The following is a 27,954-nucleotide window of genomic DNA, read 5'->3' as shown; positions in this document are numbered from 1 at the left end:
GGGGGGGGAGAAGATGGGGATTGAGACAGGGCTTCTGCCACTGCATTTTTATTTTTAGTTGCCAGATCTACAGTCTCTGTTGACTGAAATAAGAATTCAATTGGATGTATTAATTATTGGGGACTCTAAAAAGATAAGATGCAATATAATAATTTGATAGGTTTGTTTTTCTTCATAGCGGTTCTGGTGTGTCTTTCAATCTGTCTCATTCATCCTTGCAACAAGCAATGTGGGTTTCTGCTCCAGTTGTAGAAATGGGTAAATGAAGGCATAGGCATCAGTTTTGCACAATAATCTTACACTCTTAAATATTCTTGTCAAGAAGGAAGTCCCACAAGCCATAATTCTCAGTAATCATGTGTAGCCTCAGGCAACAACTGTGCAGAGTGCTTTACATCCTCAGGAAAACTCCCTGTGAGCCTGGCCATTTTTATACCTATTCTAGAGATGGGGAAATTGAGCCTGAGCAACTGGATATGCCCAAGACCACCTAAGAGTCAGTGATCTGTGATGGTGTTTGAACTTGAGTTTTCCAAATTGAGCATGTGGCCTTTTAATATACCTCATTTAGGATAGACTGATTTCACCTGAAAATAACAAAATACATTTCACTTCAAGAAAACACAGGCAAGCACAGGCAAGCACTTGATCACTTGTTTGAAATTAATTCAGAAAATACAGTTGCCAATGTGAGCAAGTAATAAACAGCCTGCCTGCCTGCCTCTTTTAATTAATAAGTGAGTAGCTGTATAAGCTTTTTTTGGCTTGTTTGTAGCCCAAATTCCTTCATTATTTTAGTACTTAGATTGGATTACAGAAGTGTCTGTAAACCAGAGAAAGCTCCTCAGTTAGTGTTCATTACTTTTGTTCATATCCCGAACACAAGAAAAAATTATGCAAGAAACAATTGTTTAAAATTTAAAATTGATATATTTTTATAAAATGTAATAGGTTTATTTGCTGTGGTAATCTAGCAGTGAACTTCAGATTTGTGTAACTCTCTTTCCAGTGGGATGTGTTCAGTTTAGAGTAGCTGCTGAAATATCTAGAAACATGAAATGTGATTTAGCTTACAATGGGAACAGTTCAGTTATAAGTTGTGCTACTGTTCTGCTGAGGGCTACTTCACACAGGACATTTTTCCTCACCTGTGTCCAGGACAGCCCGAGTACAAAACCTGTACATTTCCATGTTTGAAAACTGAGTGAGTTTTTCCTTTTCTGTGATGCTGGGAAATAGCATTTTCCATTGTGTACAATTGTGGCAAAAGTAAGTCATACAGTAAATCACGTGTGACATTGGCCCTGTTCAGATGTAATGGAAAAGGGCTATAGGTCAATAGTGGAACATCTGCAGAAGGTTTCAGGTTCAGTCCCCAACATCTCCAGGCAGGGCAGAAAATGTCCCCTGTCTTGAAACCCTGAGACCAGTCGCTGCTGGTCAGTGCAGACAATACTGAACTAGATGGACCCATGGTCTGACCCAGTATAAGCCAGCTTGCTATGTTCCTAACAATCTGATACACTATTATTTCTTTGTTTCTTACATTTATATAATTGCTTTCCCCGTTGAGTTATGTGCAGCTTACAAGTAAAAAAATAAAATACGGTATGGAACAATAACCATTATAACACACTAATTAAAACTGAGAAGCTGAGGCTGATTTAAAGGTCTGGGTGAATAGAAAGATCTTCAGCCTGAGAATGAAGACTGTGCCTCCTTATTCTTCCACTTGTGTGCCCAGTTTCTGCACTGAGATCCCAGTTTCATAACCTGATTTAGTAAGAAGTGATTAAACCACAGTCTCCTGATTTTGGTGTAATGGGAAACCGTGGTTTAACAAATCTAGGTACATAAGGGGAGAGCAGAGAAGCGAGGATGATGCAGGCAAGCACATGGTTCTTGAAAAACCATAAATTGTTACATCTAACATATCTTGCACAGCATTCTTGACACATTTGTAGACAAAATGGCATGTAACTTTTAGCAAAGCACTACAGAACTGAAAAAGAAGAAGAGTGCAGAAGACTGAGGTTCTTCAGAAGCATCCATACAAAGCCTGTCTGTATTTTGTCCATAAAATCAACAAAAGTCTATGGTTATTGCAATATGCCCAGTAAAATACATATGAAATGGAGGGTCCTGTTTTATAATCAATTAAAAGCTAAACTACATCCATTTTTGTAGGTGACTTAATAATGTTTCATTGTTCCTCAGGGATTATGTAAGGAGTGATCTGGAGTCTGGCTATGAAGGACCAATGTACTTAGAACCTCTTTCCATGAATCGTTTTATGACAGCCTTAATAGGTGAGTACACTCAAATTCAACATCTCCTAAGGGACACTATGTACCATGGAAATAGTTTTTACAGAATCAAAATCATCCTTGAATGAGCCCAACACTTCCCCAGCCTTATTTATCTGCCTTGTCACAGCAACTGTGTGTTGCCATTTATAGAAAACAAAATTAATAGCTATTGTTTGTGTAGTTTCATAGGCCATAGCTGGAATTTTGGCTCATTTGCTTCCGTTGTTGGGTACTGTTTGTTCTGTGTCAACTTTGGATTGGTCTCCTTGTTCACTCCTGTTTTCTATTTGTGCCAAACTATGATCTGGATTATGTGGATTAAGCAGTGAGGGGTCTGTAATATATGGAGGATCCAGCTGTAGGGTAGGGAATTGCATTTCATTACCTTTGTGTTGTTTGCAGTGATAAGATGTGGTATATTTTGTTGGTTTGCTTTTATATGTTACAGGCCTTTGGTCAGAAACTGTAGGGCTTCTTTGAGAGAGGAATGGAGAGAGATGGGCAAGCACCAGTGTTATCCCCTACTAGTAGTTTTGTAACTAAAAAAACCACTCCAAATACACTATATAAATACCATGCTTTATGAATAACTCTAATTTTTTTAAAACAATTGCTAGAATTTATTACCCACCCACACAGAAGTTCCAGAGCGGGTTACAACAATTTTAAAACACACAGTTAAAAGCAACCTAAACAACATCAAAGAAAATAAGGTGGGTCCTAAAAATATACATCTCAGGTGTCGAAGGCCAGGGTAAAGAGGTGCATCTTCAGCATTCACTGAAAGTTGTACAATGAAGTTGCCAGACACACCTCAGTGGGGAGGAAGTTCCACAGCTTAGGGGCTGCCACAGAGAATGCCCTGGGTGATAGTTGTTCAACATTCCTGAGTCCAGGGAGGTCTTCGTAAGGAGAAACACACCACTGCCTCCTTCAAGAAAGATTGTACCTCCCCCTCTTCCAGTGAAGCATTAATCACTCCCTGGACCCACCCCGTCAGTCCCGCATGGCTAGTTCTCAGTAGCCAGGATGGGCAAGGGTCAAGGGGACAAGTGGTGGTGTCCAAGCAGCACTGTCTTGGCTAAATGACAAAAGCCCATTTCACCACTCAAAAAAGTTCTGTCAGCCAGCTACTTGCGGATGCAATGGTGGCAGAGAAATCAGCTTTCTATGCCAGCACCACTGCCACGTTGTAGGCACAGTAATGCAGCCTTAACCATGTTCGGTCAGGTTGGACCGAGATCGGCACCGCCTGCACTCCAGCCACTGACACTCCTGTTTCATTGTGCGCAGATCACTGGAATACCAAGATGACCTACGTGCTCCACAGCAATGGTGGGGGCACTCGGGAGCAATTGTGGCAATGGCTCTACGCATCTCACTATTCCACAGTGAGACAAGAGCCTCAACAGGAGCATCAGGCATGCCAGCCGGAAAATCCTCCAGAGCATTCAGGAATCCATCAGATTCCACAAGTCTCCAAGGGCACACCATCTCAATGGGTCCCCCACCCTTGAAGAGTGGAGTAGATATGTTCAACCCAAATCTTACCAGGGAATAGTCTGTCCATGACAACGGACCCACAGTGAGTCCCCCAATCAATGGAGTAGTACAGGTTGAGAGTATGTCTGGCCAAATTTTATTTATTTATTTATTTAGAATATTTCTATCCTGCCCTTCTACCTTATAATAGGGCACTCAGGGCGGCTTACAATAAAATTGAACATGTACATAATAAAAATTGTACACAATAAAGATCACAAAAACATTAAAATAAATTAAAATACATAAAATGCCTTTAAAATACATAAAATACAATACACACACACACACATACACACACATATAGGGAGTGGTACTGAAGAGACTACAGAGGTATAAATTAACATAGAAGGCATAAAGTCAGTATCAGGCTCTACCCTCAGTCCCTCCCAAAGGCTCTCCAGAACAAGATCGTTTTCAGAAGTCTCCGGAAAACCAACAGGGAGGGAGCAGAGCAGACTTCTTGGGGTAGAGTATTCCAAAGCTTGAGGGCCACAGCTGAAAAAGCTCTCTCCCGTGTGCCTGTCAGTCTAACATCTTTCATTCCTGGCATGCAGAGGAGACTAGAGTTTGTGTTTGTCTTGCTTTTCAGAGGACAGTCCTTGAAGGCCTATCTGAGGATTGCTCTATACAGAGGTCTCCTCTGTTTGGAGAGCTGTCTAGTCCAAGTCTGGTTTAAAGATAAAGAACCTTAAGAAGGGAGTGCAGGGGCCTTGAATTCCTTTCTCATGATCCTTTCTGATGATGCTTTTTTTTTTTTTTTGGTGATGACTTCAAGGGTACCCTAACTGGACATAACAGTCAACATGAAAATAAATTGAGAGCTAACATGTTAAGGAATGAAGAGAGAAATATATGCTGATCCATTTTTTTAAAAAAAAAGTTGGCACTGGTACTCAAGACTTGTTTCCATGGTGGCCTTGTGGCTTTGGCTTGTTTTTGAAGATGTATTGGAGCCTTCTTTCAAAAGCAAAGCATGTTTCAGCCTTCCACCTTCAAAGGGATTGTCGCCCTCTTCTTTATGGGAACGTTACATCTAGTCTGACAGGAAATCAGCTTCTCTTCTGACACCCACTTTTAAAAAAACAGCTCATTTATCAAAACTACCAGTAATGCGGCCTTCAGTGAGAAGTCTCACCTTTTCAGTCTCTTTGTGCTGATGAATGTGTTATGTTTTTTAAGAAAAAGGAGATGGGAGACCAGAATGCTTTGTTTAGAGATGTCTGCTCTAATGCAGAAATGGACTGTATCACTTTTGGCTAGGCTGGCTTCCTGCCTTCCTTTGTGAGATAATTTTGCAACACTCATTTATTTCTCTGTGTTGTTACACACACACAGAGAGAGAGATTTTGAGAGGAATTGTTTATTTCCTTTCTATTGCACAAACATGTTTTCATTCAGCTTCCATTTGACAGTTACTGTGTTCCATTTAAATGAGTGCTCTTGTAAAGATCCTTAGCAGGGAAGCATCTGATTCAAAGTCTTGGCTTTTTTTTTTCAGTAAAAAAACCTGAACTATTTAGTTTTAATCTCTCAACAGCTCTGCCGATTCACTTTTTTCTTTCCTAGTGTTTAGTTGACCCGTGACCAAATTGAGCCCCTAACTTTTTTTCAGTGTGTGGGTGAGGAAGGGTTATAAAATACATTCAGTTTTATATTTTCTGTACTTAATAAGCACTGAAAAACTTACTGTTTTTCCATGCTAAAGTGCCACCTTCTTGGGACAGAGGGGACAAGGTGGGTTTCTGAGGTTGCTTCTAAGGCCCCATCTGCATTATGCATTTAAAAGAGTATCATACCACTTTAAACAGCGATAGGTTCCCCCAAAGAATTCTAGGAGCTGTAGTTTGTTGTTGATGTTTTTATGGATACTTTTACTCATTTTATTTTGTATGTTTACCGCCTTGATGTCCTTTACAAAAGTGTGGACTATAAATATTTCAATAAATAAATAAGACATTGCAGCTGCTTCTGCCTGCAACCACTTGAGGAGCATGGGGAAGACGTGGTGGCAGCTGTGGCAAAGGAACTCCCATACAAGGTCTGGGCTTTCCTTGCATTGGGTAAGACAAACTGAAGTAGTTAGTATTCTCTTTCTGATCTCGCCCAACCTAAATGTTCCCCATCACTATTCTTGAACCAGTTTTAATGGTCATGGTTCTCCTCTCTCCACCTACCCATCCCTCTCTCCAACTTTGTGAGTAACCTGAGAATTTGAGATCTCTCACCTTTCTTACAGAACTGCATCTCCTGGGGTTCCACATGGAAAGTCCTGGTGGTTAAGATTGTAGGACAGAGATCCTCCTCATTGGGACCCAGGACAAATGGGTATCCTACATTTTGAAGTTAATAAACCATTGGTATTTCTGAGGACTCCCCAAGTATACAGAGAAGTGAAAGCTTGTAAATGTAAAAAATAATGGCAGGAAAAAAACCACCTCTAAACATACTGACAAGGACTGAATATGATCCCTCTAGTTGGGGGTCTAGGTTATAAACCATAAGGCATGTATCCTTTAACCTTAATTTCTTTCCCCTGTCTAGATTGCTATATGCTGTTTGGGGTGCTGATCTCTTTTAGAAGCTAAGAGTGGTGCTGGAATTAATTAGAACTGGACAAAAACTGCTTCCTCCAATCCTAATTAAGCCCACCTCCCGGACTCTTTTTCAGCTGTAAAAGAGAAGTTCCTGACAGCTTAAAGTATCTCAGAATGGCAAGTGATAATGGGTAAACAATGCAACCACTACCCTACTCCATGCCCTGTAGTACTCAGGCTTCCTACTAACCTAAAGCTGAACCTCAACAGCCAGCCCTATAGAGTAGGAGTTGCCAACCTTTTGGGGGCCTCTGGGCACATATGCAAACCAGAGAAAGTGCCTTGGGCACTACACACACATCACAACCAGTTATGTTGGCCTCAGCGTAACGCTGCTTTTAATCCTACTTTCAGTTCCAGGGAGCAGGGTGGAATCCTATGGGCACCAGGGGTGGCCTTTACAAGTTTATGTGTGGCTATGGGTGCCACATTGGCAAACCTGCTATAGGGCATTTGCATTATAGTGCTAGATTTCTGAAGGTCAGGGTTAGGTGAGCAGGAAGCTGCTTTAGTTCAGCAAGCTTATGATGTGGTGTCATGGAGGAATTTCCAAATGTCTGTCCTACTGTGTCTGTTGGGATCCTAAGTGTGTGAATCTACCACACACAAGTCCCATTAAACACATCTCCTTGAGAGGAGGGGGATCTTTTGCTAGGGGTAAAACACGTACTTTGCCCTGAAATGTGCTTAAATAGTGTGTGTATAACCCCCCCCCCAAACCAGACTAAAGCAAAGGTGTCTTTTATTGAGAGAAAAGGGAAGAATAGCATTACAAAATTACTGGGTGCGTGGCAGCATTAATCATTAATATTGTAACCCATTCATAAATTTAAACTAAAGAAATAATAGGTTCCTATTGCTGTAAGGAATGACAAGTAGCAGATATTACCCATCCTAGGCCCAGGAGTGGCCAGTGGAACACAGCTGGAGTGATGTGAAGGAGCTCTGAGCAAAAAGCAGGAAGGAATCTCTTAGCTTAAAGTTTTGCGCTGAGTCACAGACTGCCTTCCCATTCTGTGGCCTGCAGTCTTGCTCTGCATTCCTGGAGAGCACAGTTACGCACGTTGGAGCTCAGATTGCCATTTTGGGTTGCCAAAACTGCTCTTAAATACACTTTCCCTCTTACAAATCAACGTGAAAAGGAGGGTTCTGGGTATGAGGTAATCTCATGTAGTGTGTGTATTTCTTGCTGACACTCAGGAAAGCTAAGGCTACTTTCTAATGCTTTCTTTAACAATGGGATTGTTCTGATGGACATGCGGGAAATCTGCCAAAAATGAGATAACATTTAATTCAGGGTCTTTATGTTCCTCTGAAAGTGCTAAAAGATGGTCCTTGCTTCTTGTCTTCATTTCACAGTATTTAGGAAGGCACAACGAGCCAGAAAATGGGATGTGGGGTGGGAAATGTAGTCCAGAATACTCCAGGGCCTTGCCACCCCTGCAATTCCAAATGAAACAAAGTGGGGGTTAGCCTGAGCACTCATAACAGTATATATATATATGCCTACATGTGTTCACACTCGCACACAAACACACACACTTTCTTTGTGGCCCTCAGCTTGCTTTTCCTTAAAAAGCAACATGCTTGGACATCTTGAGCCTATCTTGAGGGAGTACAGGGATTAGGTGGGGAGAGATATGCCCAAAATCAGAGCTATGGCCATCATTCTGCATTAGTGGCATGCTTAAGGACACAAAGCAGAACACTCTTTGCTGTCCAGTCAGTCTGTGTACCACTATTTGTTCCCACAAAACTTCCACACAATAAGACTATTTACAGTTAACCTAAAAAGTTGAGGTGTTAGCTTACATCCCTTGCCACCATGAAAGAAGTGCAAGTCAAAATATATAACCCCTTTGCTTTGATGCTCCTGAATTTTTTCTAACTCGGGTAATGATATACAGAATGCAATGGAAATTAGCCCACAGCTATTATTGAGTCTCAGAGCATCATACTTTGATGCAAGGGCTTAACAAGCAAAATGAATGGATTCTGTTCCAAAGCTGATGAACTAATTGCTCAAAAATCCCATTTTCCAGTATTTTTATTAATAGGGCTTGTGCACAAAAGTACTCTGCTGTTAGTCTTCTCTCTCTCTCTCTCTCTCTCTCTCTCTCTCTCTCTCTCTCACTCACACACACACACACAGACACAGACACACACACACACACACACACACACACACACACTCTCACACACACACAAGTTCCAGCATCATTGATTAAGGGCGCAATCCAACTCACCTTTCTGCCGGGCTGGGATGCATTAGATCAGCCTTTCCCAGCCAATGTGCCTCCAGATGTTGTTGGACCACAATTCCCATCTTTCCTGAGCATTGGCAATGCTGGCTGAGGCTGATGGGAGTTGTGGTCCAACAACATCTGGAGGCACACTGGTTGGGAAAGGCTACATTAGATGCTGCTGATCTACAGCAGCCCCGGGATGCTCCCACCTGTGCCAGGCTCCACCAGCAGCAGCACTCTGCCGCAGCGGAGATGTGGCTATGCTGAGGACAACCAGCCTGAGGGAAGCTGGTGGAAGGCCTGAAAAGGGGTGTTCCAGAGGCCTGGCGGGGGTGGAGTCTCACAGGGGGACTTACGCAAGATCCTTCTTGCATTCAGACCCCTCCCCCGGTTCCTGATCCCCCTTTGAATTTTTTTTTAAAATCCCATTCAGACCTATGGGGAATGTGTACTCCCTGGGAGGCCTTTTAACCAGAGCCGGCACTTTTTGGCCGGCTCATATGCATGGCTCCCCGCCATCTCCTCCTCCACCGCCCTCTCCCCCTACCAGCTGCCCAGCAGTTAGATTGCTCTGTAAGCTAGCACGAAGGGTTAGCTTCCTGTATCAGGAGCAATGGCAACCTAGGGTAATATTAAAACTTCCACATCTTTTGCATCTTAGCATGTGGCAAGATTGTGAAATTAGTTTCTCAAGGAGAAAGATAGTTGGCTTAGACTGAAAGTATCTGGAAGTATGAAGATAGATGGCACAGAGGCTTACTCATGCGTGCCTGCTATACATTTTGGAAACACCAACACAAAGCTTAAGAGATTGTGGCTTTGAGTATACTATTGCTCAAATCTTGGGGGCTTTACAACCTTTCAGTGTAACACTGAATGCATTCCATGCCTTTCCCCCTTCTCCAAGTAAGGCATAGATATGAATTGTGCATTAAAGAAGAAAAAATCATGCAAACATTCATAATTTATTTTCAGTGTCAATATATAGAGTTGTTGTCTATGACATATTACATTTAAAGCAATCTGCCTACCTAATTACCTGCATGCATGCACAAAGCCATAAATGCTCATAAAATAAAAAAAGTTCTTTCTTTTCATAGTTCTAGCCCTCTATACCAAAAATACTAAATCTGCAGTAAATATGCTTATTTGGTTTTTAAGAACATAGGAAGAACCCTGCTTGATCAGATAAAAGGCCCATCTAGTCCAGCATCCTGTTCTCACAGTGGCCAGCCGTTTGTCTGTTAGAAGCCCACAAGCAGGGCCTGAGTGCAACAGCACTATTCCCTACTTTTGATTCCCAGCAACTGGTTTTCAGCCACATTCTTCCTCCAACAGTAGAAGTAGAACATAACTCTTGTGGCTAGTAGCCATTAATAGCCTTCATGAACTTGTCTAATCCTCTTTTAAAACCCTACAAGTTGGTGGCCATCAGTACCTCTTTTTAGTGGGAGAATTCGATGCCTTTCCGATGTTGACATCCCAGGGGACGTGTGTCGGCATAACAACGAGAAGGCCCTGTGTTCATCCAGCAGTATATACGTAGGGCAATTCCTTGTGATCACGAACCTTTGATGGCCCAGGATCCTTGCTCACAAAGAAGAGCCCTATGCATTTACAGTGCTAGCTAATGCCAAATGCACAATTGTTGTTTGTTAATTTATATACCCCCCCCCCAGGATGCACACCTTAATGTGGTGAGGGGGTTTGAGAGTGTCAAAGAAGCAGAGAGCAATGCCGTCAGGCTTCTAGATCAAGAGGCATACCATGGACTACGAAAAAGACAAATAATTGGGTGTTAGAACAAATTAAACCAGAACTATCACTAGAAGCTAAAATGATGAAACTGAGCTTATACTTTGGATACATCATGAGAAGACATGATTCCCTAGAAAAGACTATAATGCTGGGAAAAACAGAAGGGAGTAGAAAAAGAGGAAGGCCAAGTAAGAGATGGATTGACTCCATAAAGGAAGCCACAGACCTGAACTTACAAGATCTGGACAGGGTGGTTTACAACCTATTGGAGGTCACTGATTCATAGGATTGCCATAAGTCGTAATCGACTTGAAGGCATATAACAACAACAACAAATTTATATACCGCTTGTTTGTCCAAATGGCTTCTAAGCATTTAAGTTGCCTGGGGCATAGCCAGTGGTCCCTATCCCCCTCCCCCTCTCACAGGTTCATCAAATGAGCATCAGAGGAAGACTTTATTGTTTAGGCATTAAATGAAATGGAAAAGAAGACTTTGATTATATTTTTTATTTGTTCTTTATTTATTGAATTTATACCCTACCCTACTTCTGAAGGAGCCTAGGGCAGCAAACATAAACAAAACAATTTGACAAAAAAAAAGAATGCATATTTCATTGTTTCTGGATTGACCTTGCTACTTTGTCATTTGAAGCGTCCCACTCCCCCAAGTCAACTTACGCTAAGCAACCAACATGTAGTTGGTTGAAGCTATAGGTGATATTCAGCTAACTCATACTCACAAGAGACCCATCAAAACCAGTGTACTTACTTTACTTATTTATTTCAGTGGGTCTACTCAGGGTATGACTAATGTTTGGTCTTAATCAAGTAATTGACTGCTGCATTTTCCACATTTATGGCTGGCTATGTTTTTTAGGTGAAAAATTCCTTACAAGGTATTGCAAATCATAAATCTTTTAGTAGGTCGAATGGGAGGGGCTTGCCCAGCGGTGGAGAGCTGTCGCAATAGCTTCCCAGCAGTGGCATTACTGCTGCTGACTGTGAGGGTCATGGTGGCAGTGAGGTTGGGGCAGCATAGAAGCACTGGATTTGCTCCACTGGCGCATCTGCATAGCCCTGACCTCTCCGCTGCCTTGCCTTTCCCAATAAATGGCAGCACTGCTGGAAAGCTATTGCTGCAGCCCTACCCCATTGGGCAAGCTGCTTCTGAAGTCAAATACCTGAATAGCTTTCTTCAACCTTGGCACTACTGCCCAGCTTTGTTGCAAAAGCAGTCATATTTTCAGTATTCTTGTCAAACCTTTTTAGAAGGACGTTAAAAGCTTTTTTAAAAATTTGAAGATTACCTTGGTTTTCAAATTTGCATTCATTTCTTGTAGCTAAAATGGAAAACTATAAAGAGAAAATTATATGAAGTTAAGCAACAGGAGGAGAATTTGAAAAGGCACTATATTATTGGGCCCTTTATGTGCTACTTTAATTAGACTGTTAGATCACTGCTCTTAGATTATTCACTCTCAAGCTCAGTTTTGTCATCTGTTGTGTGAATCATGGATATGGAGCAACGTCAAGTAACAAAAAAGATGTGTACTTCAGAAGTTCTAAACTGTTCACTTAGCTGGAGCAGTAAGTGTGACTTTGCTTGAATATGCAGCCAGTCCTCCAGAAATGAGGAGACATGCCCTTGTTCTGGATGAAACTGGAGGACATAGTTTTGGTTATAACAGACACTTTATATGCACCACTGACTGGCACTTCCCCACTCCAGGGAGGGAAGGTTGCCCAGCCAGCCAGCTTGCACGAGAGGAACAAGCATAGGGAACTTGGGGTTCTCATGTCACTGATGACACTGGCTTCACCATATAAAGATTTGCTGCCTTAAAGGGCTTATTGTGTAATGCTTTAAGATAGCTGTAATGAGTTGTTACATGTGTGTTTTTTAACACAATAGAAAAACAGCAAACTACTACTAAGTTAGAGAGAAGGGAAAGTGCAAGCTATCCAATTTTTTTTTAAAAGCCTGTGGGAACTGCATTCTGATAAGGCTCTTACCACTTCTGTGAAGCAACTCCAATAGTGTTTTAACTCCCCACCCCCCATGTGTCCAAATGGAGCTGTGCATCTGTTTCGGATGAATTCCAAGGCAAGGTGGGGTGCCTCAGAATTGAATCTGTATGAGGTAGTATGAATCAAAGTGAGGACTCCAAATTGCTTTGTAGCACCTGGGTGATCCAGTTGCAGAAACGTTTTGGCTAACCTTATGAGCTTACCTCATAAAGAATAATGTCAGGATGGGACTGGGGGAAGGGTGGGGGAAGTGAACACCAGAGGGAGGGGAAGGAGAACTCTGTTGCAACTTGCAGGTCAAGCTTATAATCGGAAACGATGTTATCTGGGAAAGCCAATCCTTTTTAGTAATTCCTACCTCTCAAAATTAACTTTAAAGGTTAAAGCACAAAACCCCCTGGGCCTATATGTCTGCAGTTTGTTATGCATCTTACTCAGAGGCACCTCTCTCATTTCTGCATTTTTCAGACAACTTATCCACAAACCTCTTGGAGATTAAGTGATTCCCACTCTGAAACTGTCTCTTGCGGGAAAACCACTACAGCTACCCTTCTGACATTTGACAGAAATGATGCCACTGGAAGGGGCTGCATTGCCTGTAAACTTCATCTAACTCTGTCCCCAAAATAAAAAAAAGTTATACAAGTTCCTTTTTTAAAAAACAAAAACAAAACAGACTTTAAAGGTGTGCAGCACAAAAGCCTATATGCTTGTAATTTGGCATACTGTATTCATTCTAGAGGGGCTACTTTGCCTGCAAATTTCATTACTTTCTGCTAAAAAGTTGTAGCTATTTTTTATTTTCCAATAGTGAACTGAATCAGGCAGTTTACAGTGCTCCTCTGACTTAGGTGGGCTGTTTTCTGAAGTGCAGAATCAGGATCCGAACTTAATTTTGTGGTCTGTTTACACCCCAGTAGTTACTTTGCAAGTTATCTTCTTTATACCCATATTTTATGCTGATTGGGAAGGAGCCTTCTCAGGATGAAGTGGCTTCTGGCTGCCACTTTTCAAAACACTTAATGATAAAGAGCCAACCCTAACAGTTGAAATACCGTGAGTTAAGATCCTGTGCATCTGTGAAATTTCTGTTTCACTGCCTGCCTTTTGACAATGTAATCCTGTATGTGAACTATTTGGAATTAATTTTCCTTGAGCTCTAGGAGGATTACTTCCAGGTAAGTGGGTATAGGATTGCAGCCTGAGCCTTTATGGTATGTGCACTAGTCACCTTTCCAAGCTGTCGTCTCTGAATTGTTGGCATAGATGCATCCTTCAAATTACAAACATTAAAAGTCTCATGATCTTATTGAGAGTTCCTAAGTATCCCCTCATGAGTCATGAGAGAGCTGCATCTTGGGCATATTAAACTCACTCCTCATACTTAATATCCTTTGAGTAGCACTTCATTCTTGAGCACATTTACCCTGAGCTTGGGCATAGAGAGGCTTGCTTCATGCATTACATTTGTAGTGCTTACGTTTTATTCCTTCAGAAGAACCCATTAAAATGGTACATCTCTCTCTTTGCTTCTCAGTATTAACTGCACATACATTGTAAGGCTGTTTGCAGGAGGGAAGCTATATAGCTATTTTCAGATATTACATGTGTAGGCTGTACTTCTCTACACGCTTACTTTGGGGTATGCTTCTTTTAATTTGGTGGGACTTAATTCTGAGTAACCATGCCTTGGATTGCACTTTTTGGTATCCGCAACAGGCCCGTAAAGTATAGTCATTAAAATATAACATAACAGGGAAGGGAGCCCTTAGAACCCCTCTTCAACTGGCCCTTGGGACTCTGCCCAGGCCATACCTCTTCCCTAGGCCATGCTTCTCATTGGTCCTGCTCCACACCATCCTCTGCATGTTCTAGAACTGTGATAGAGCCTCTTGCTTGCCTGCATGGAGTGATGCGTGTACGTTGGGGAGAGTGTGTATAGAAACCTCTAACTGAAAGTAACGTAGTGTGCAAAGGTAAGAATCACACCCGTTATTCCACCCATGTTTGCCTATGGGCCTACCCACCACTGACCTATGGTGCTCAGATGGCTGCTCATCAGAGAATGTGGCCCTTGGACTTAAAAAAAAAAAAAGTGCCCCAGGCCTGTCTTAGAATCACTGCCTAAAGCTCTATTTTTGTTACAGTCCTCACATATTTTCACAAAAATATGCAGCATGCTGCCAAGCTATTTTCCTTTTGTGAAAAAGTAGATTGACTAGCTGACCAAAATTTTATATACAGCTTTAAAAATTTTAGATTTGACAATTGTACATAGTTCTAAAAAGAACTCTAATTTGCTTTTGATTAACCCACCATTGTAGTATGATAGGGACAGTGCATTTAATCAAAATGAGATGTGTCAGGCTGTGTCCTGATCCAACTTACTGAGGTTGTTGAGGGAGGAGGGAGAGACTCTGTTAAGATACAGCTTTTCTTTACATTGAAAGGATGTTGCTATTCAGTGTTCCATGTCATTTCCAGGTCAGCTTATGGTATGCACCCTTTGCTCCTGTGTCATGAAAACCAAACAGATCTGGCTCTTTTCTGCTCACATGCTCCCTCTGCTGGCACGGCTTTGCCTGGTCCCTCTGGAAACTATTGTTATCATCAACAGATTTGCCATGATTTTCACCGGCTTGGAAGTTCTCTATTTTTTGGCATCCAATCTTCTGGTACCATACAATCTGGCCAAGTCTGCATATAGAGAACTTGTCCAGGTAAGATGAATGTTGAAAAAAAGTAACTGGTTTTATTATGGCATTCTTTCCTGATATGGTAAGTGTGTGTTTCTGTCTGGAGGAAGCAGGAGGGGAGAGTCCTCTTGTGCTTAAGTCACGTGTGGGGACTTCCCAGAGGCATCTGGTTGGCCACTGTAATAATAGGATGCTGGACTAGATGGGCCACTGGTCCGATTCAGCAGTCACTTATGTGTATCCGCAAGTGCACAGCCCTACCTACATATTCAGATTTTGGAAATGTCAGTGTTGCTTATAATGTTGCTTATAGAATGCAAATATGAGCCAGTCCTAAAACAGCTAATCTGGAGTACTGCAAAGTGCAATATGTTGGAAGGCTTTATTATTGAACAATCAAAGAAATGCTATAGATTTCCATTTTTCCCTCTGATCCAGTGAACTAACAGAGGCCCCAATGCCATCAATTCTTATCACTCTTGCCGTCTGTGATACTGTCTCCTGTGTGAAATATTATCTAAAGACAGTGACACAGTCTGGTAGCAGTTCCAGTATGTTTAACTCTGACCCATGCTTGCTGTTGCTAAGTATTGCTTTCATTTTTATGCGCTTGGGGAATGAATCCTCTGGACCCCAAAATACCATGTATCCTAAACTGTGAAGTTAGTGAACCACTGAAATAGCTAATTACACTTCTGCAATCTCAAATGCAGCTGTAGAATTGAAGATATAAATAGTCGTCAGCTTCTTAATTAACACAATGCTCTGTTCTATCTTTAATAGCAAACTTGCTATCTGATTTGTGTGTGCGTGTGTTTGTGGGAGGAGGGGGAAGGAGGTGAAATGGACAGGGGAAGTTAAGGCTCGCTCAGGTGACAGTCTGCTTTGTGATCTAAGGATAATTAATATTGCTTAATGAAATGTTAAACGCAGGAAGCACCAATTGCATTTTGATATTATTGCATTTGCTGTTAGGATGTGGCACACATCTTAGTGGAGGAGACTTCAGTACTTCCGCTTGTGACACCTCTGGTGTCATTGCCTGTGGCTGCACATCTATTGCTGCTTAAACCTGGGGCAAGCTGCCTGAAAGAGAATCCTGGCTGGCATGGAAGCATACTTTTTAAATGCATTGATAACATTTTTATCCTGCTTTCCCACCCAGAAAAGTGGTGGACCGTCATGGTTCTCCAGTTTATCTTTAACTGAATCTTCACAACAGCCCTATAAAGTAGGTTAGGATGAGCTATATAGTGGCTGGTCTAATGCCACCCAGCGGGTTTCATGGCTCAGTGGGGATATGAATCAGGGACTCTCCAAACACATCTGTGTCTCTTTCTCTTTTCCCCATCTTGCCTTAGATTTTAAACATAGAGGCTAAGTTTGAACTGGGAGCTTGAAAATCTTCATTTCAAGTCTCATTGTAAGCACAAACTCAGAAATCCACAGTTGAACAGTTTCTTTATTAGGACCAACCAAAATGTACAAATGACAAAAGGCATTTGAGTTTTCCTCCGTACACTCCCCCTTTCCTTCACTTCCCGCTATATATCCTCACTGCCTTCTGCTGTGAGGAGCAGCATGGAGCCACCCCATGTCTGCACATTTCAGAACAGCTGTTGCACCTAGGAAGTAAGTTTTATTGCATTACTGTTGTTGAAATCCTGCTCTTCCTCTGAGGAGCTCAAGGCAGTGGTCTCTTATCCTCTCAGCAAACCTGAATCAGCAAGAATCAATAGGGGTCAGCAGGATGGGGGTGCTTACCTGACCTCCTATCATCAGTGTTGCTGCGGATTACTGGGAGGAGTGAGGTCAGTACCTCGCCCTCCCCTCTTCCACTGAGAAGTGCCAGTGATGGGAGGTCAGGTAAGCATTCCTGCCCTGCTCACCGCTGCTGGCCAGAATCCAAGGTCACCCTGTGAACTTTGTGTCTGAAAAGGGATTTTCACCTCAGCCTCCCCAGTCTTAAGACTAGACTCCAGCCATTACACCACACTGGCTCTTTGTTCGTTTGTTTTATAATAGTAGGCTGCTAAAATAAGCTAGGGCCTCCTGACCTTACGTACAAGATTGTATTCTGACCCTTTACAGTATTGTTAACCAGCTTGATCCAGCAGCTGTTTTTCCAAGGACTCCATGCATGTGGTGGAGAAAACACATTGAGCTGTATCCAACTAAATTACGCTCAAAGTAGACCCATCGAAATTAATAGATTTAAGTTCACCTTGTCCGGTAATACCATGTCTTCTTCCTGTGGCTGTAATTTGATTTAACTGTTTTTAATATTGAATTTTAACTGTTGTAACCTGCCCTGAAATCTGCAGGTGAAGGGTGGGTAATACATTTAATCATTATTATTTCAAGGGGTTACTCTGAGTAGGACTGTCGCTGGATGCAAACCATAGGTGGGGTCCCAATAGGTGCCCCTGTGGTCACAGAAGGACTTTTGATCTAGTAGATGCCTGTGCTAATGGAACAGAAGGGGAACATTTTTAAAAAACTGATTTTACCCTTCTCTGCAGCCCACAGAATGCCCCTTCCCCCCCTCAAAAAGCAGCTCCAGAGAGTTGGGAGACCCCTCCAGAACAGGGTGGAATATGACATGGGGTATGGCAAATTGGCAAAAATTCCCTCCCCTCCTCTTCCATCAGCAGAGGTGCCTGCTAGATCTGAAGCCCTTCTGTGTCTGTAGGGACACTAGTTGGAGTCTGACCATCATGCAGCCTTACATGCAGTATTCACATTGATTTATTTCGCCACATTGATTTATTTCGTGTTTGGCTTGGGTTTATAAAAGTGTATATACCATGTCTTGTTAAAAAGTTTACTCAAGGTGGTTCACAGAAAAAGGCAATAATAAAAATATTAACAAAGTATAACTTCATTTAAATAAGATTTCGTTAGGGCCAAGGTGAGGATAATGGTTTAGATTGCCTTAGTTCTAATTAATCTGAAGGCACTAAAAGCAAATTAGCTTTCTAATGCCTTTTGTATAGGAAATCTTAATGCTTACTAAGAACAATGGCATACTCTCTCAGCATCTGAAGAAAAATGATCAAGTGCATTGTCCTTGACAAACTGTACTCATACCACTGTTTTGCTAACTCCCTGTGCAAGTCATGGCATTATTTAGGACTTCTGAGCAATCTGGAAGGTATTTACTCCCTTCTGTTGTGAGATAATAGAGATGCTAATAAAAATAATTTATGGTTAAGAGTAGTGGTGTATGGTGTACACTACATAGAACTGAATGCTGTTACAAATGAACATGATTGTCACTAAGTTTCTTTTCCCCCCAAATTGCATCTCAGCTAAACTGCAGGCATTCAGAACATAATTATAACTTTGAATTAACTTTAGGGTTAGAGAATGACAATTTTACTAAACAAGTTGTAATCAGAATTGTATTTATTCTGAAAAAGAGAAAGTATATATTATCCTAAACAAAAACCTGGGGCCTGCTGCTTTAAATAATAATAATAATAATAATGATGATGATGATGATGATGATAATAATAATAATATCCAGTGCACTCCTCTGGCTAGTTACCATCTATCAGTCTATCTAATATATTTTCCTGTCTAGCACTCATCTTGTTCAGTCTTGCCCAAAGTTGGCCTAACAATTATTTACTTACTTTGTATTCCATTTACTTTCACTTATCTGATTGGTTGTCTTTGCTCAGCTTGAATTAATTCAGTGTAAATCAGCATTTGGCTCATATGTTTCCTTCTGAGATTTGGAGGTAACATTATCATCAATAGTTTTTTATGCCAGAAGAAGAAAAAATGTACAGGAGGGATATTTAAAACACACACAAATCCTGCTTGGCAGCTACATCTCCAAAGCCCTGCAGTTCTGAAAGCATATGGGTGAAAAGTATAGGCAAAACTGGGTGCATACCCTACCCAGCCTTCTGGTGCAGCTAGAGTTTCTGGCTATTATCTCTAATGAGCTTTCTCCTATTTTTTCCCAGTTGCTAATGGCCGTGTAAACGTATCTGTCCCTCCATCAGGGAAGCTCCTCTTGGGAAGCTGCAAATGCCTTACAGCAGGGGTAGCCAATGTGATTTTTATTTAATATTACTTATTTATTTATTCATTAGTCATTGGTCAGGCTGTGGATCTGAAGGAAATGAAGACCAACGAGTATTCTACAGAAGTGAGAGATAATGTAATACCATAAGAACATAAGAAGAGCCTGTTGGATCAGGCCAGTGGCCCATCTAGTCCAGCATCCTGTTCTCACAGTGGCCAACCAGGTGCCTGGGGGAAGCCCGCAAGCAGGACCCGAGTGCAAGAACACTCTCCCCTCCTGAGGCTTCCGGCAACTGGTTTTCAGAAGCATGCTGCCTCTGACTAGGGTGGCACAGCACAGCCATCATGGCTAGTAGCCATTGATAGCCCTGTCCTCCATGAATTTGTCTAATCTTCTTTTAAAGCCATCCAAGGTGGTGGCCATTACTGCATCTTGTGGGAGCAAATTCCATAGTTTAACTACGCGCTGAGTAAAGAAGTACTTCCTTTTGTCTGTTCTGAATCTTCCAACATTCAGCTTCTTTGAATGTCCATGAGTTCTAGTATTATGAGAGAGGGAGAAGAACTTTTCTCTATCAGCTTTCTCAATGCCATGCATAATTTTATACACTTCTATCATGTCTCCTCTGACCCGCCTTTTCTCTAAACTAAAAAGCCCCAAATGCTGCAACCTTTCCTCGTAAGGGAGTCGCTCCATCCCCTTGATCATTCTGGTTGCCCTCTTCTGAACCTTTTCCAACTCTATAATATCCTTTTTGAGATGAGGCGACCAGAACTGTACACAGTATTCCAAATGCGGCCGCACCATAGATTTATACAACGGCATTATGATATCGGCTGTTTTATTTTCAATACCTTTCCTAATTATCGCTAGCATGGAATTTGCCTTTTTTACAGCTGCCGCACACTGGGTCGACATTTTCATCGTGCTGTCCACTACAACCCCGAGGTCTCTCTCCTGGTCGGTCACCGCCAGTTCAGACCCCATGAGCGTATATGTGAAATTCAGATTTTTTGCTCCAATATGCATAATTTTACACTTGTTTATACTGAATTGCATTTGCCATTTTTCTGCCCATTCACTCAGTTTGGAGAGGTCTTTTTGGAGCTCTTCGCAATCCCATACAAATGCATAGGTTAGGAAAAGAGTACAAAATGATATCCAAGTGTTTGGATATCCCAGTGAGCACAGCTGGATCAATAATCAGGAAATGGAAGCTGCATCACACCACGTAGGCACTGCCGAGAAAAGACCGTCCCTCAAACCTCAGCATTCAAACAAGGAGGAGACTTGTGAGAGAAGCCACAGATAGGCCAACAATCACTTTGAAGGAGCTACAGAGTTCAGTGGCTGGGAGTGGAGTAATGGTGCACCACTCAACCATATCAAGGGCTCTGCATAACACTGGCCTGTATGGGAGGGTGGCAAGAAAGAAGCCGTTACTCAAAAAGTACCATCTGAAAGCACGTCTGGAGTTTGCAAGAAAGCATGAGAGTGCCCCAGCTGCGATATGGGAAAAGGTTTTGTGGTCAGATGAGACCAAGATAGAGCTTCTGGCCAAAACTCAAAGTGCTATATACGGCACAAACCTAACACTTCCCATGCCTCAAGACGGTGGTGGCAGCATCATGCTGTGGCGATGCTTCTCCCCGGGGACATGGCATCTTGTTAGAAATGAAAGAAGAAAGGATGGAGCAAAATATAGGAAAATGCTGCAAGAGAACCTGCTTCAGTCCACTAAAAAACTGAAGGTTGGGAGGAAGTTCACTTTTCAGCAGGACAATGATCCCAAACACAAGGCCAAAGCAACATTGGAGTGGCTCAAGAACACAAAGGTGAATGTCCAACAGTGGCCCATTCAAAGTCCTGATCTCAATCCCATTGAAAACCTGTGGCGCTCTTTGAAAATTGCGGTCCACAACTGACGCCCAACCAACCTGAACAACCTGAAGCAAAACTGCCAAGAAGAATGGACCAAAATCCCTCCAGCAATATGCAAAGCTGGTACATACCAACCCCAAAAGACTTAAAGCTGTTATTGCAGTGAAAGATGGCTCTACCAAATATTAATGTGTGGGGGCTGAATACTTATGCAAACAACATGTTTCTGATTTTTATGTTTCTTACAAACATATCCCTGCATAAACCAATGTCACCTTACAGTAATTGATTTTGACTTTCAGTGTTTCAAAATAAAATATCATACAGAACGAAATTACAATGGACCATTTGTAATTCAGTAATATGAGAGCATTGGTCAGGGGTCTGAGTACTTTTGCAAGGCCCTGTAAATGTTAAACAGCATGGGGGATAAGATAGTCCCCTGTGGCGCCCCACAGTACAACTGCCAGGGAACCGAAAGACAATCAGCCAATGCTATTCTCTGAAAATAACCCTGGAGATAGGATCAGAACCACTGTAAACAGTGCCTCTGAAACCCATCTCACCAAGTCAGCTCCGAAAGATTACCATGGTCAGTGGTATCAAAAGCCACCAAGAGATCAAGTAAGAATAACAGGGTTGCAGTCCCCCTGTTCTTCTCCTGATAAAGGTCACCCATCAGGGTGACCAAGACCAATTCAGTCCCATAACTAGGCCTGAACCCAGATTGGAATGGGTCAAGTTACCCGTGTCATCCAAGACTACTTTCAGTTGCTGTACCACAACCCTCTCAATCACCTTCCCTGAAAGGGGGGTATTTGCAACCGGGCAGTAGTTGTAATAAACCATTGAGTCCAGGATGGGCTTGTTCAGGCAGTTGGTTCACTGCTTCTTTCAGGGCCTCTGGGACCACTCACTCCCACAAAGACACATTGACCGCACCCTGGATCCACTCAGTCATACCCCCTCGGCAAGCTATAATAAGCCAAGGAGGACAAGGGTCAAAAGGCCACAGTGCTGGTTGCATTATCACAAGCACTTTGGCCACATCATCAGGCTGCATCAACTGAAACTGATCCCAAGAAGTTGCAGCAGATGTTTGACTGAACACCTCACTGGGGACTACAGTAGATGTGGATGGGGCATGAAGATTGCTATGGAGGCATCCTTCTGATGTTGTTGAACTCTAACTCCCAGCATGGCCAGTCATCAGGGGTTATGAGAGTTGTAGTCCTACAGCAGCTGGAGGACACCATGCTGGCTGTCTCTGCTTCCACAACAGAAGTAACAACTGAATCAACTAAGTACATGTTTGCTACCAGCATCATGAATAATGCAAAGTTTAGAAATAGCCATGAAAAGCTGTATATTGATATTCTGGTACTTCCAGTTCTATCCAGAAAGTTATTTTTAATCTCAAATCCTTACCTTTTCATCTGAAATATAAATGCTAGAGCTGAACTCTCAAAAAGCCAAATGGACAACTGTGTGCCCAACATTGCCATGGCTGAACTGTAGGCCACAGAAGCTCTGTGCAAAGTTTCCCTTAATCATTTTAGATAGGATTTTGATCATCCCTTGATTGTCTTCCCACCCCACCTTGCTTCTCACCCATCCACTACTAATCCGACTCATAGAGCATCACAGAATTCAAGTCACAAAGGTGTGTCTTAATTGTCCAAATGACTGGCAGGTGCCCATGCCAATATATGCACTATGAGCTGCAGCAGAAACATTAAAAAAATTGAAAAGGTAGATGTGGTGACTCCGATTTATGGCACCTGCTATCTTTTTAAAAACTTTTATGAGCGATTTGTCAACAGGATATTAGCAAAAACAGTTGGTAAGGTGCCTGTTAGGTCCTCAAATATTTTGAGTAGTTGTGCCTCCGCTCCTCCTTTGAATTGAATGTCTGTCATTTTCTTCCTTCCTCTTGCGATATTTAGATATTTGGGAGAAAAAGAAAAGAAAGGAATCATAACCGTCTGTTTTTTTAACTTGGCCAGGTGGTTGAAGTGTATGGCCTCCTGGCCCTGGGAATGTCCCTGTGGAATCAGCTCGTGGTCCCTGTTCTCTTCATGGTCTTCTGGCTTGTACTGTTTGCTCTTCAGATCTACTCTTACTTCAGCACACGGGATCAACCTGCCTCTAGGGAGAGGCTTCTCTTTCTCTTTCTAATAAGGTAAGTAACTCAGATCTAGAGCTGGCAATTGCTAATCTGCACAGCTGGTTGGGGCTGATGGGAATCATAGAATCGTAGAGATGGAAGGGGCCTATAAAGCTATTAAGTCCAACCCCCTGCTCAATACAGGAATCCAAATTAAAGCATACCTGACAGGTGGCTGTCCAGGTGCCTCTTGAAGGCCTCCAGTGTTGGAGAGCCCATCACCTCCCTAGGTAATTGGTTCCATTGCTGTACTGCTCTAACAGTTAGGAAGATTTTCTGATGTTCAGTTGAAATCTGGCTTCCTGTAACTTGAGCCCTTTATTCCGTGTCCTGCACTCTGGGATGATCGAGAAGAAATCCTGGCCCTCCTCTGTGTGACAACCTTTGAAGTACTTGAAGAGTGCTATCAGGGCCGGCTCCAGGCATGCAGGGGCCCTTGGGCATCAGCTTGCCCTGGTGTGTGCGGGCGTGCGCGCGTGTGCCCCCCCACACCCCCACCTACCTGTCTCCTGTATTTTACTATTGCCATTAACCAAGATGGCGGCTGCGGTTTCCCTAAGGGGATGAAGCCTCCGCCGCCATCTTTGTTAATGGCACACGTGTGTGCTACGCGCGCGCATCTCTGCCATCAACTAAGATGGCAGCAGGGGCTTCAGTACTTTAGGGAAACCGCAGCCACCATCTTCATTAAGGGCAATACTAAAAGGCAGGAGACAGGTAAGTAGGGGGCGTGGGGGCGTGCAGATCGTGGAAGGGGAGCTGAGGGGCCGCTGAGAGCCCCCTTGTTATCCTGTAGCTCCAGGGGCCCTTGGGCCAGTGCCCCACCTGGCCGCCATTTAGAACCAGCCCTGAGTGCTATCATATCTTCCCTCAGTCTTCTCTTCTCAAGGCTAAACATGCCTAGTTCTTTGTCTCTCCTCATAGGGCTTTCTTTCTAGAACTTGGATCGTCCGTACTTCCCTCCTCTCAACCTATTCCAGTTTGTCTGCATCCTTCTTAAAGCATGGTGTCCAGAACTGGAAGCAGTACTCAAGATGTGGCCTAACCAGTGCCAAATAGAGGGGAACCAATACTTCATGCAATTTGGAAACCATACTTCTGTTAATGCAGCCTAAAATAGCATTTGCCTTTTTTGCAGACACATCACACTGTTGGCTCATATTCAGCTTGTGATCAACAACCATCCCAAGATCTTCTCACATGTAGTATTGCTGAGCCAAGTATCCCCCATCTTATAACTGTACATTTGGTTTCTTTTTCCTATGTGTAGAACATTGTACTTATCTCTGTTAAATTTCATTCTGTTGTTTTCACCCCAATGGTCCAGCCTATCGAGATCCCTTGGAATTTTGTTTCTGTCTCCAAGGTATTATCTATCCCTCCCAGTTTTATATCATCTGCAGATTTGATAAGCATTCCCTGCACCTCCTCATCCAAGTCATTAATCAAAATGTTGAAGAGCACTGGGCCCAGGACTGAGCGCTGCAGAACCTGACACGTTACTTCTACCCAGTTTGAGAAGGAACCATTGATAAACATTCTTTGAGTATGATTCTGTAGCCAGCTGTGGATCCACCTGATAGTTGTTCCATCCAGCCCAATTTAGCTAGCTTGCTAATCAGTATATCATAGGGCACTTTGTCAAAAGCTTTGCTGAAATCGAGATATATTATGTCCACACAGCATTCCCACAGTTTACCAGGGAGGCTACCTGAGTAAAAACTGAGACCACTTCTTTTCTCTGTATTTTACTATGGATGTACCTGAAGAAAGCTTTTGTGTTGCTTTTGGCATCTCTCGCTAACTTCAGCTCATTCTTAGCTTTAGCCTTCCTGATGCCATCCCTGAAATTCCGTGCTAACTGTCTGTACTCTTCCTTTGTGGTCTGGCCTTCCTTCCCCTTCCTGCATGTGTCCTTTTGTGTTTTCAGGTAATCTCTAAACTTTCTGTGAAGCCACATTGGCTTCTTCTGCTGTCTTCCCCCTTTTTTCCTTATTGGAATTGTTTGCCACTGTGTCTTTAGAATTTTCTCTTTTAGAAACTCCCACCCATCTTGGGCTCCTTTTTTGATTAGGGTTTCTTGCCATAGAACATTATTTACCATTTTTCTGAGTTTATTAAAATCGGCTTTCCTGAACTCCAGGGTACAAGTATGGCTGGTCTCAGCTTTTGCTTCCTTTAAAATAAAGAACTCTAGTATAGCTTGGTCACTTTCCCCCAAAGTTCCCGTAACTGTCACTTCATCTACTAAGTCATCTCTGTTAGTTAGAATCAAGTCAAGGATAGCTGATCCTCTAATTGCTTCCTCCACCTTCTGTAGGAGAAAGTTATCTCCAACACAAGTCAGCAATTTCTTGGAGGGGCCACGTTTGGCAAATTTGTCTCCCAATAGATATCGGGGGAATTGAAGTCCCCATTACTACTACATCATGCCTCCTCGAAAAATTGACAATTTGCTTTGCAAAAGTTTCATCCTCATCTTCTCCTTGACTGGGTAGTCATTAGTAGACTCCCAACTATGGTGTTCCTTTTATTCCTTGCCCCATTTATTTTAATCCAGATACTGTGTGGATCTACCCAGGTCATCCTTCCGTATTTCTGTGAAGGGATATATATTTTTAACATACAGTGCAACTTTTCCTCCCATTCTATTCCTTCTGTTCTTTTTGAACATGTTATATCCTTCAGTTGCTGTATTCCAAAGTCATGGGAGTCATCCTACCAAGTTTCAGTTATACTTTGTTGTTGTTATGTGCCTTCAAGTTGATTATGACTAATGGCGACCGTATAAACAGTGACCTCCAATAGCATCTGTTATAAACCACCCTTTTCATGTCTGTGGCTTCCTTTATGGAATCAATCGATCTCTTGTTTGGTCTTCCTCTTTTTCTACTTCCTTCTGTTTTTCCCAGCATTATTGTCTTTTCTAGTGAATCCTCTCATTATATGTGGTCCAAAGTATGATAACCTCAGTTTCATCATTTTAGCTTCTAATGATAGTTCTGGTTTAATTTGTTCTAACACCCAATTATTTGTCTTTTTCACGGTCCATGATATCTGCAAAGCTCTCCTCCAACACCACATTTCAAATGAGTTGATTTTTCTCTTAGCCGCTTTTTTCACTCTCCAATTTTCACATCCTCCATACATAGAGATCAGGAATACCATGGCCTGAATGATCCTGACTTTAGTGTTCAGTGATACATCTTTGCATTTGAGGATCTTTTCTACTTCTGTCATAGCTGCCCTTGCCAATCCTAGCCTCCTTCTGATTTCTTGACTATTGTCTCCATTTTGGTTAATGACTGTGCCAAGGTATTGATAATCCTTGACAAGTTCAATGTCCTCATTGTCAACTTGAAAGTTACATAAATCTACTGTTGTCATTACTTCAGCCTTCTTGACATTCAGCTGTAGTCCTGATTTTGTCCTTTCCTCTGTAACTTTCACCAGCATTTGTTTCAAATCATTACTGGTTTCTGCTAGTAGTATGGTATCGTCTGGATATCTTTCTACCTCCAATTTTCACACCTCCTTCATCTTGGTCCAATCCCGCTTTCCGTATGATATGTTCTGCATATAGATTAAACAAATAGGGTGATAAAATAAACCTGTCTCACACTCTTTCTGATGGGAAACCATCCGGTTTCTCCATATTCAGTCCTTACAGTAGTCTCTTGTCCACCCTGATTTCTTTTAAAGCATTCCATAGTTTTTCATGATCTACACAATCAAAGGCTTTGCTGTAATCTATAAAACACAGGGTGATTTCCTTCTGAAATTCCTTGGTCTGTTCCATTATCCAACGTATGTTTGCGATATGATCTCTGGTGCCTCTTCCCGTTGTAAATCCAGCTTGGACATCTGGCATTTCTTGTTCCGTATATGGTAAGAGCCTTTGTTGTAGAATCTTGAGCATTACTTTACTTGCATAAGATGTTAAGGCAATAGTTTGATAATTACTGCATTCCCTGGGATCCCCTTTCTTTGGAATTGGGATGTGTATTGAACGCTTCCAGTCTGTGGTGCATTGTTTAGTTTTCCATATTTGTTGACAAATTTATGTCAAAATTTGGACAGATTCAGTCTCAGTAGCTTGTAGCAACTCTATTGGTATGCCATCTGGTCCTGGTGATTTGTTTCTTCCAAGTATTTTAAGAGCAGCTTTCACCTCACAATCTCAAATTTCTGGTTCTTCATCATATGGTTCCTCCGTGAATGAATCTGTCATCCTTGGATCTCTTTTATAGAGTTCTTCAGTGTATTGCTTCCATCATCCTTTTATTTCATCTTGGTTAGTCAGTGGGTTCCCCTGTTGATGATTCAACATCACTACTCTTGGTTTAAATTTCCCTTTCATTTCTCCAATCTTTTGGGCTCTTGCTCTACCTTTTCTGTTGTCCTCCTATTTCTGTACAATAACTATTGTAATAATTCTCTTTGTTTCTACGTACTAGTTGCTGTATTATTGCATTTAGGGTTCTGACCATGTTTCTATCTCCTTTGCTTTTGCTTTCCTTCTTTCTTTAACCATTTTAAGTTTCTTCAGTCATCCATTTAGGTCTTTCTCTCTTTTTAACTAGAGGTATTGTCTTTTTGCATTCTTCCCTGATAATGTCTCTGACTGCAGTCCATAGTTCTTCTGGTTCTTTGTCAACTAAGTTTAAAGCCTCTGTTCCTTATTTGATC

General features: G+C 42.1%; 1 protein-coding gene across 1 annotated transcript in view; it reads left to right on the top strand.

Moving 5' to 3' along the window:
* Nucleotides 1–27,954, top strand: part of RNF145 (ring finger protein 145) — a 96,656-nt gene that overhangs the window by 52,920 nt on the left and 15,782 nt on the right. Inside the window, exons 4-6 of the mRNA XM_061617506.1 lie at nt 2,218–2,309; nt 14,967–15,202; nt 23,105–23,280. Coding sequence (XP_061473490.1) covers nt 2,218–2,309; nt 14,967–15,202; nt 23,105–23,280 — 504 coding nt within the window. The remainder of the gene's footprint in view (nt 1–2,217; nt 2,310–14,966; nt 15,203–23,104; nt 23,281–27,954) is intronic.

This window comes from Rhineura floridana, chromosome 3, assembly GCF_030035675.1.
Source record: "Rhineura floridana isolate rRhiFlo1 chromosome 3, rRhiFlo1.hap2, whole genome shotgun sequence".
NCBI classification, from domain to species: Eukaryota; Metazoa; Chordata; class Lepidosauria; order Squamata; family Rhineuridae; genus Rhineura; species Rhineura floridana.
The sequence above is the reverse complement of the archived record's forward strand: the minus strand, read 5'-3'. Positions and strand labels throughout refer to the sequence as shown.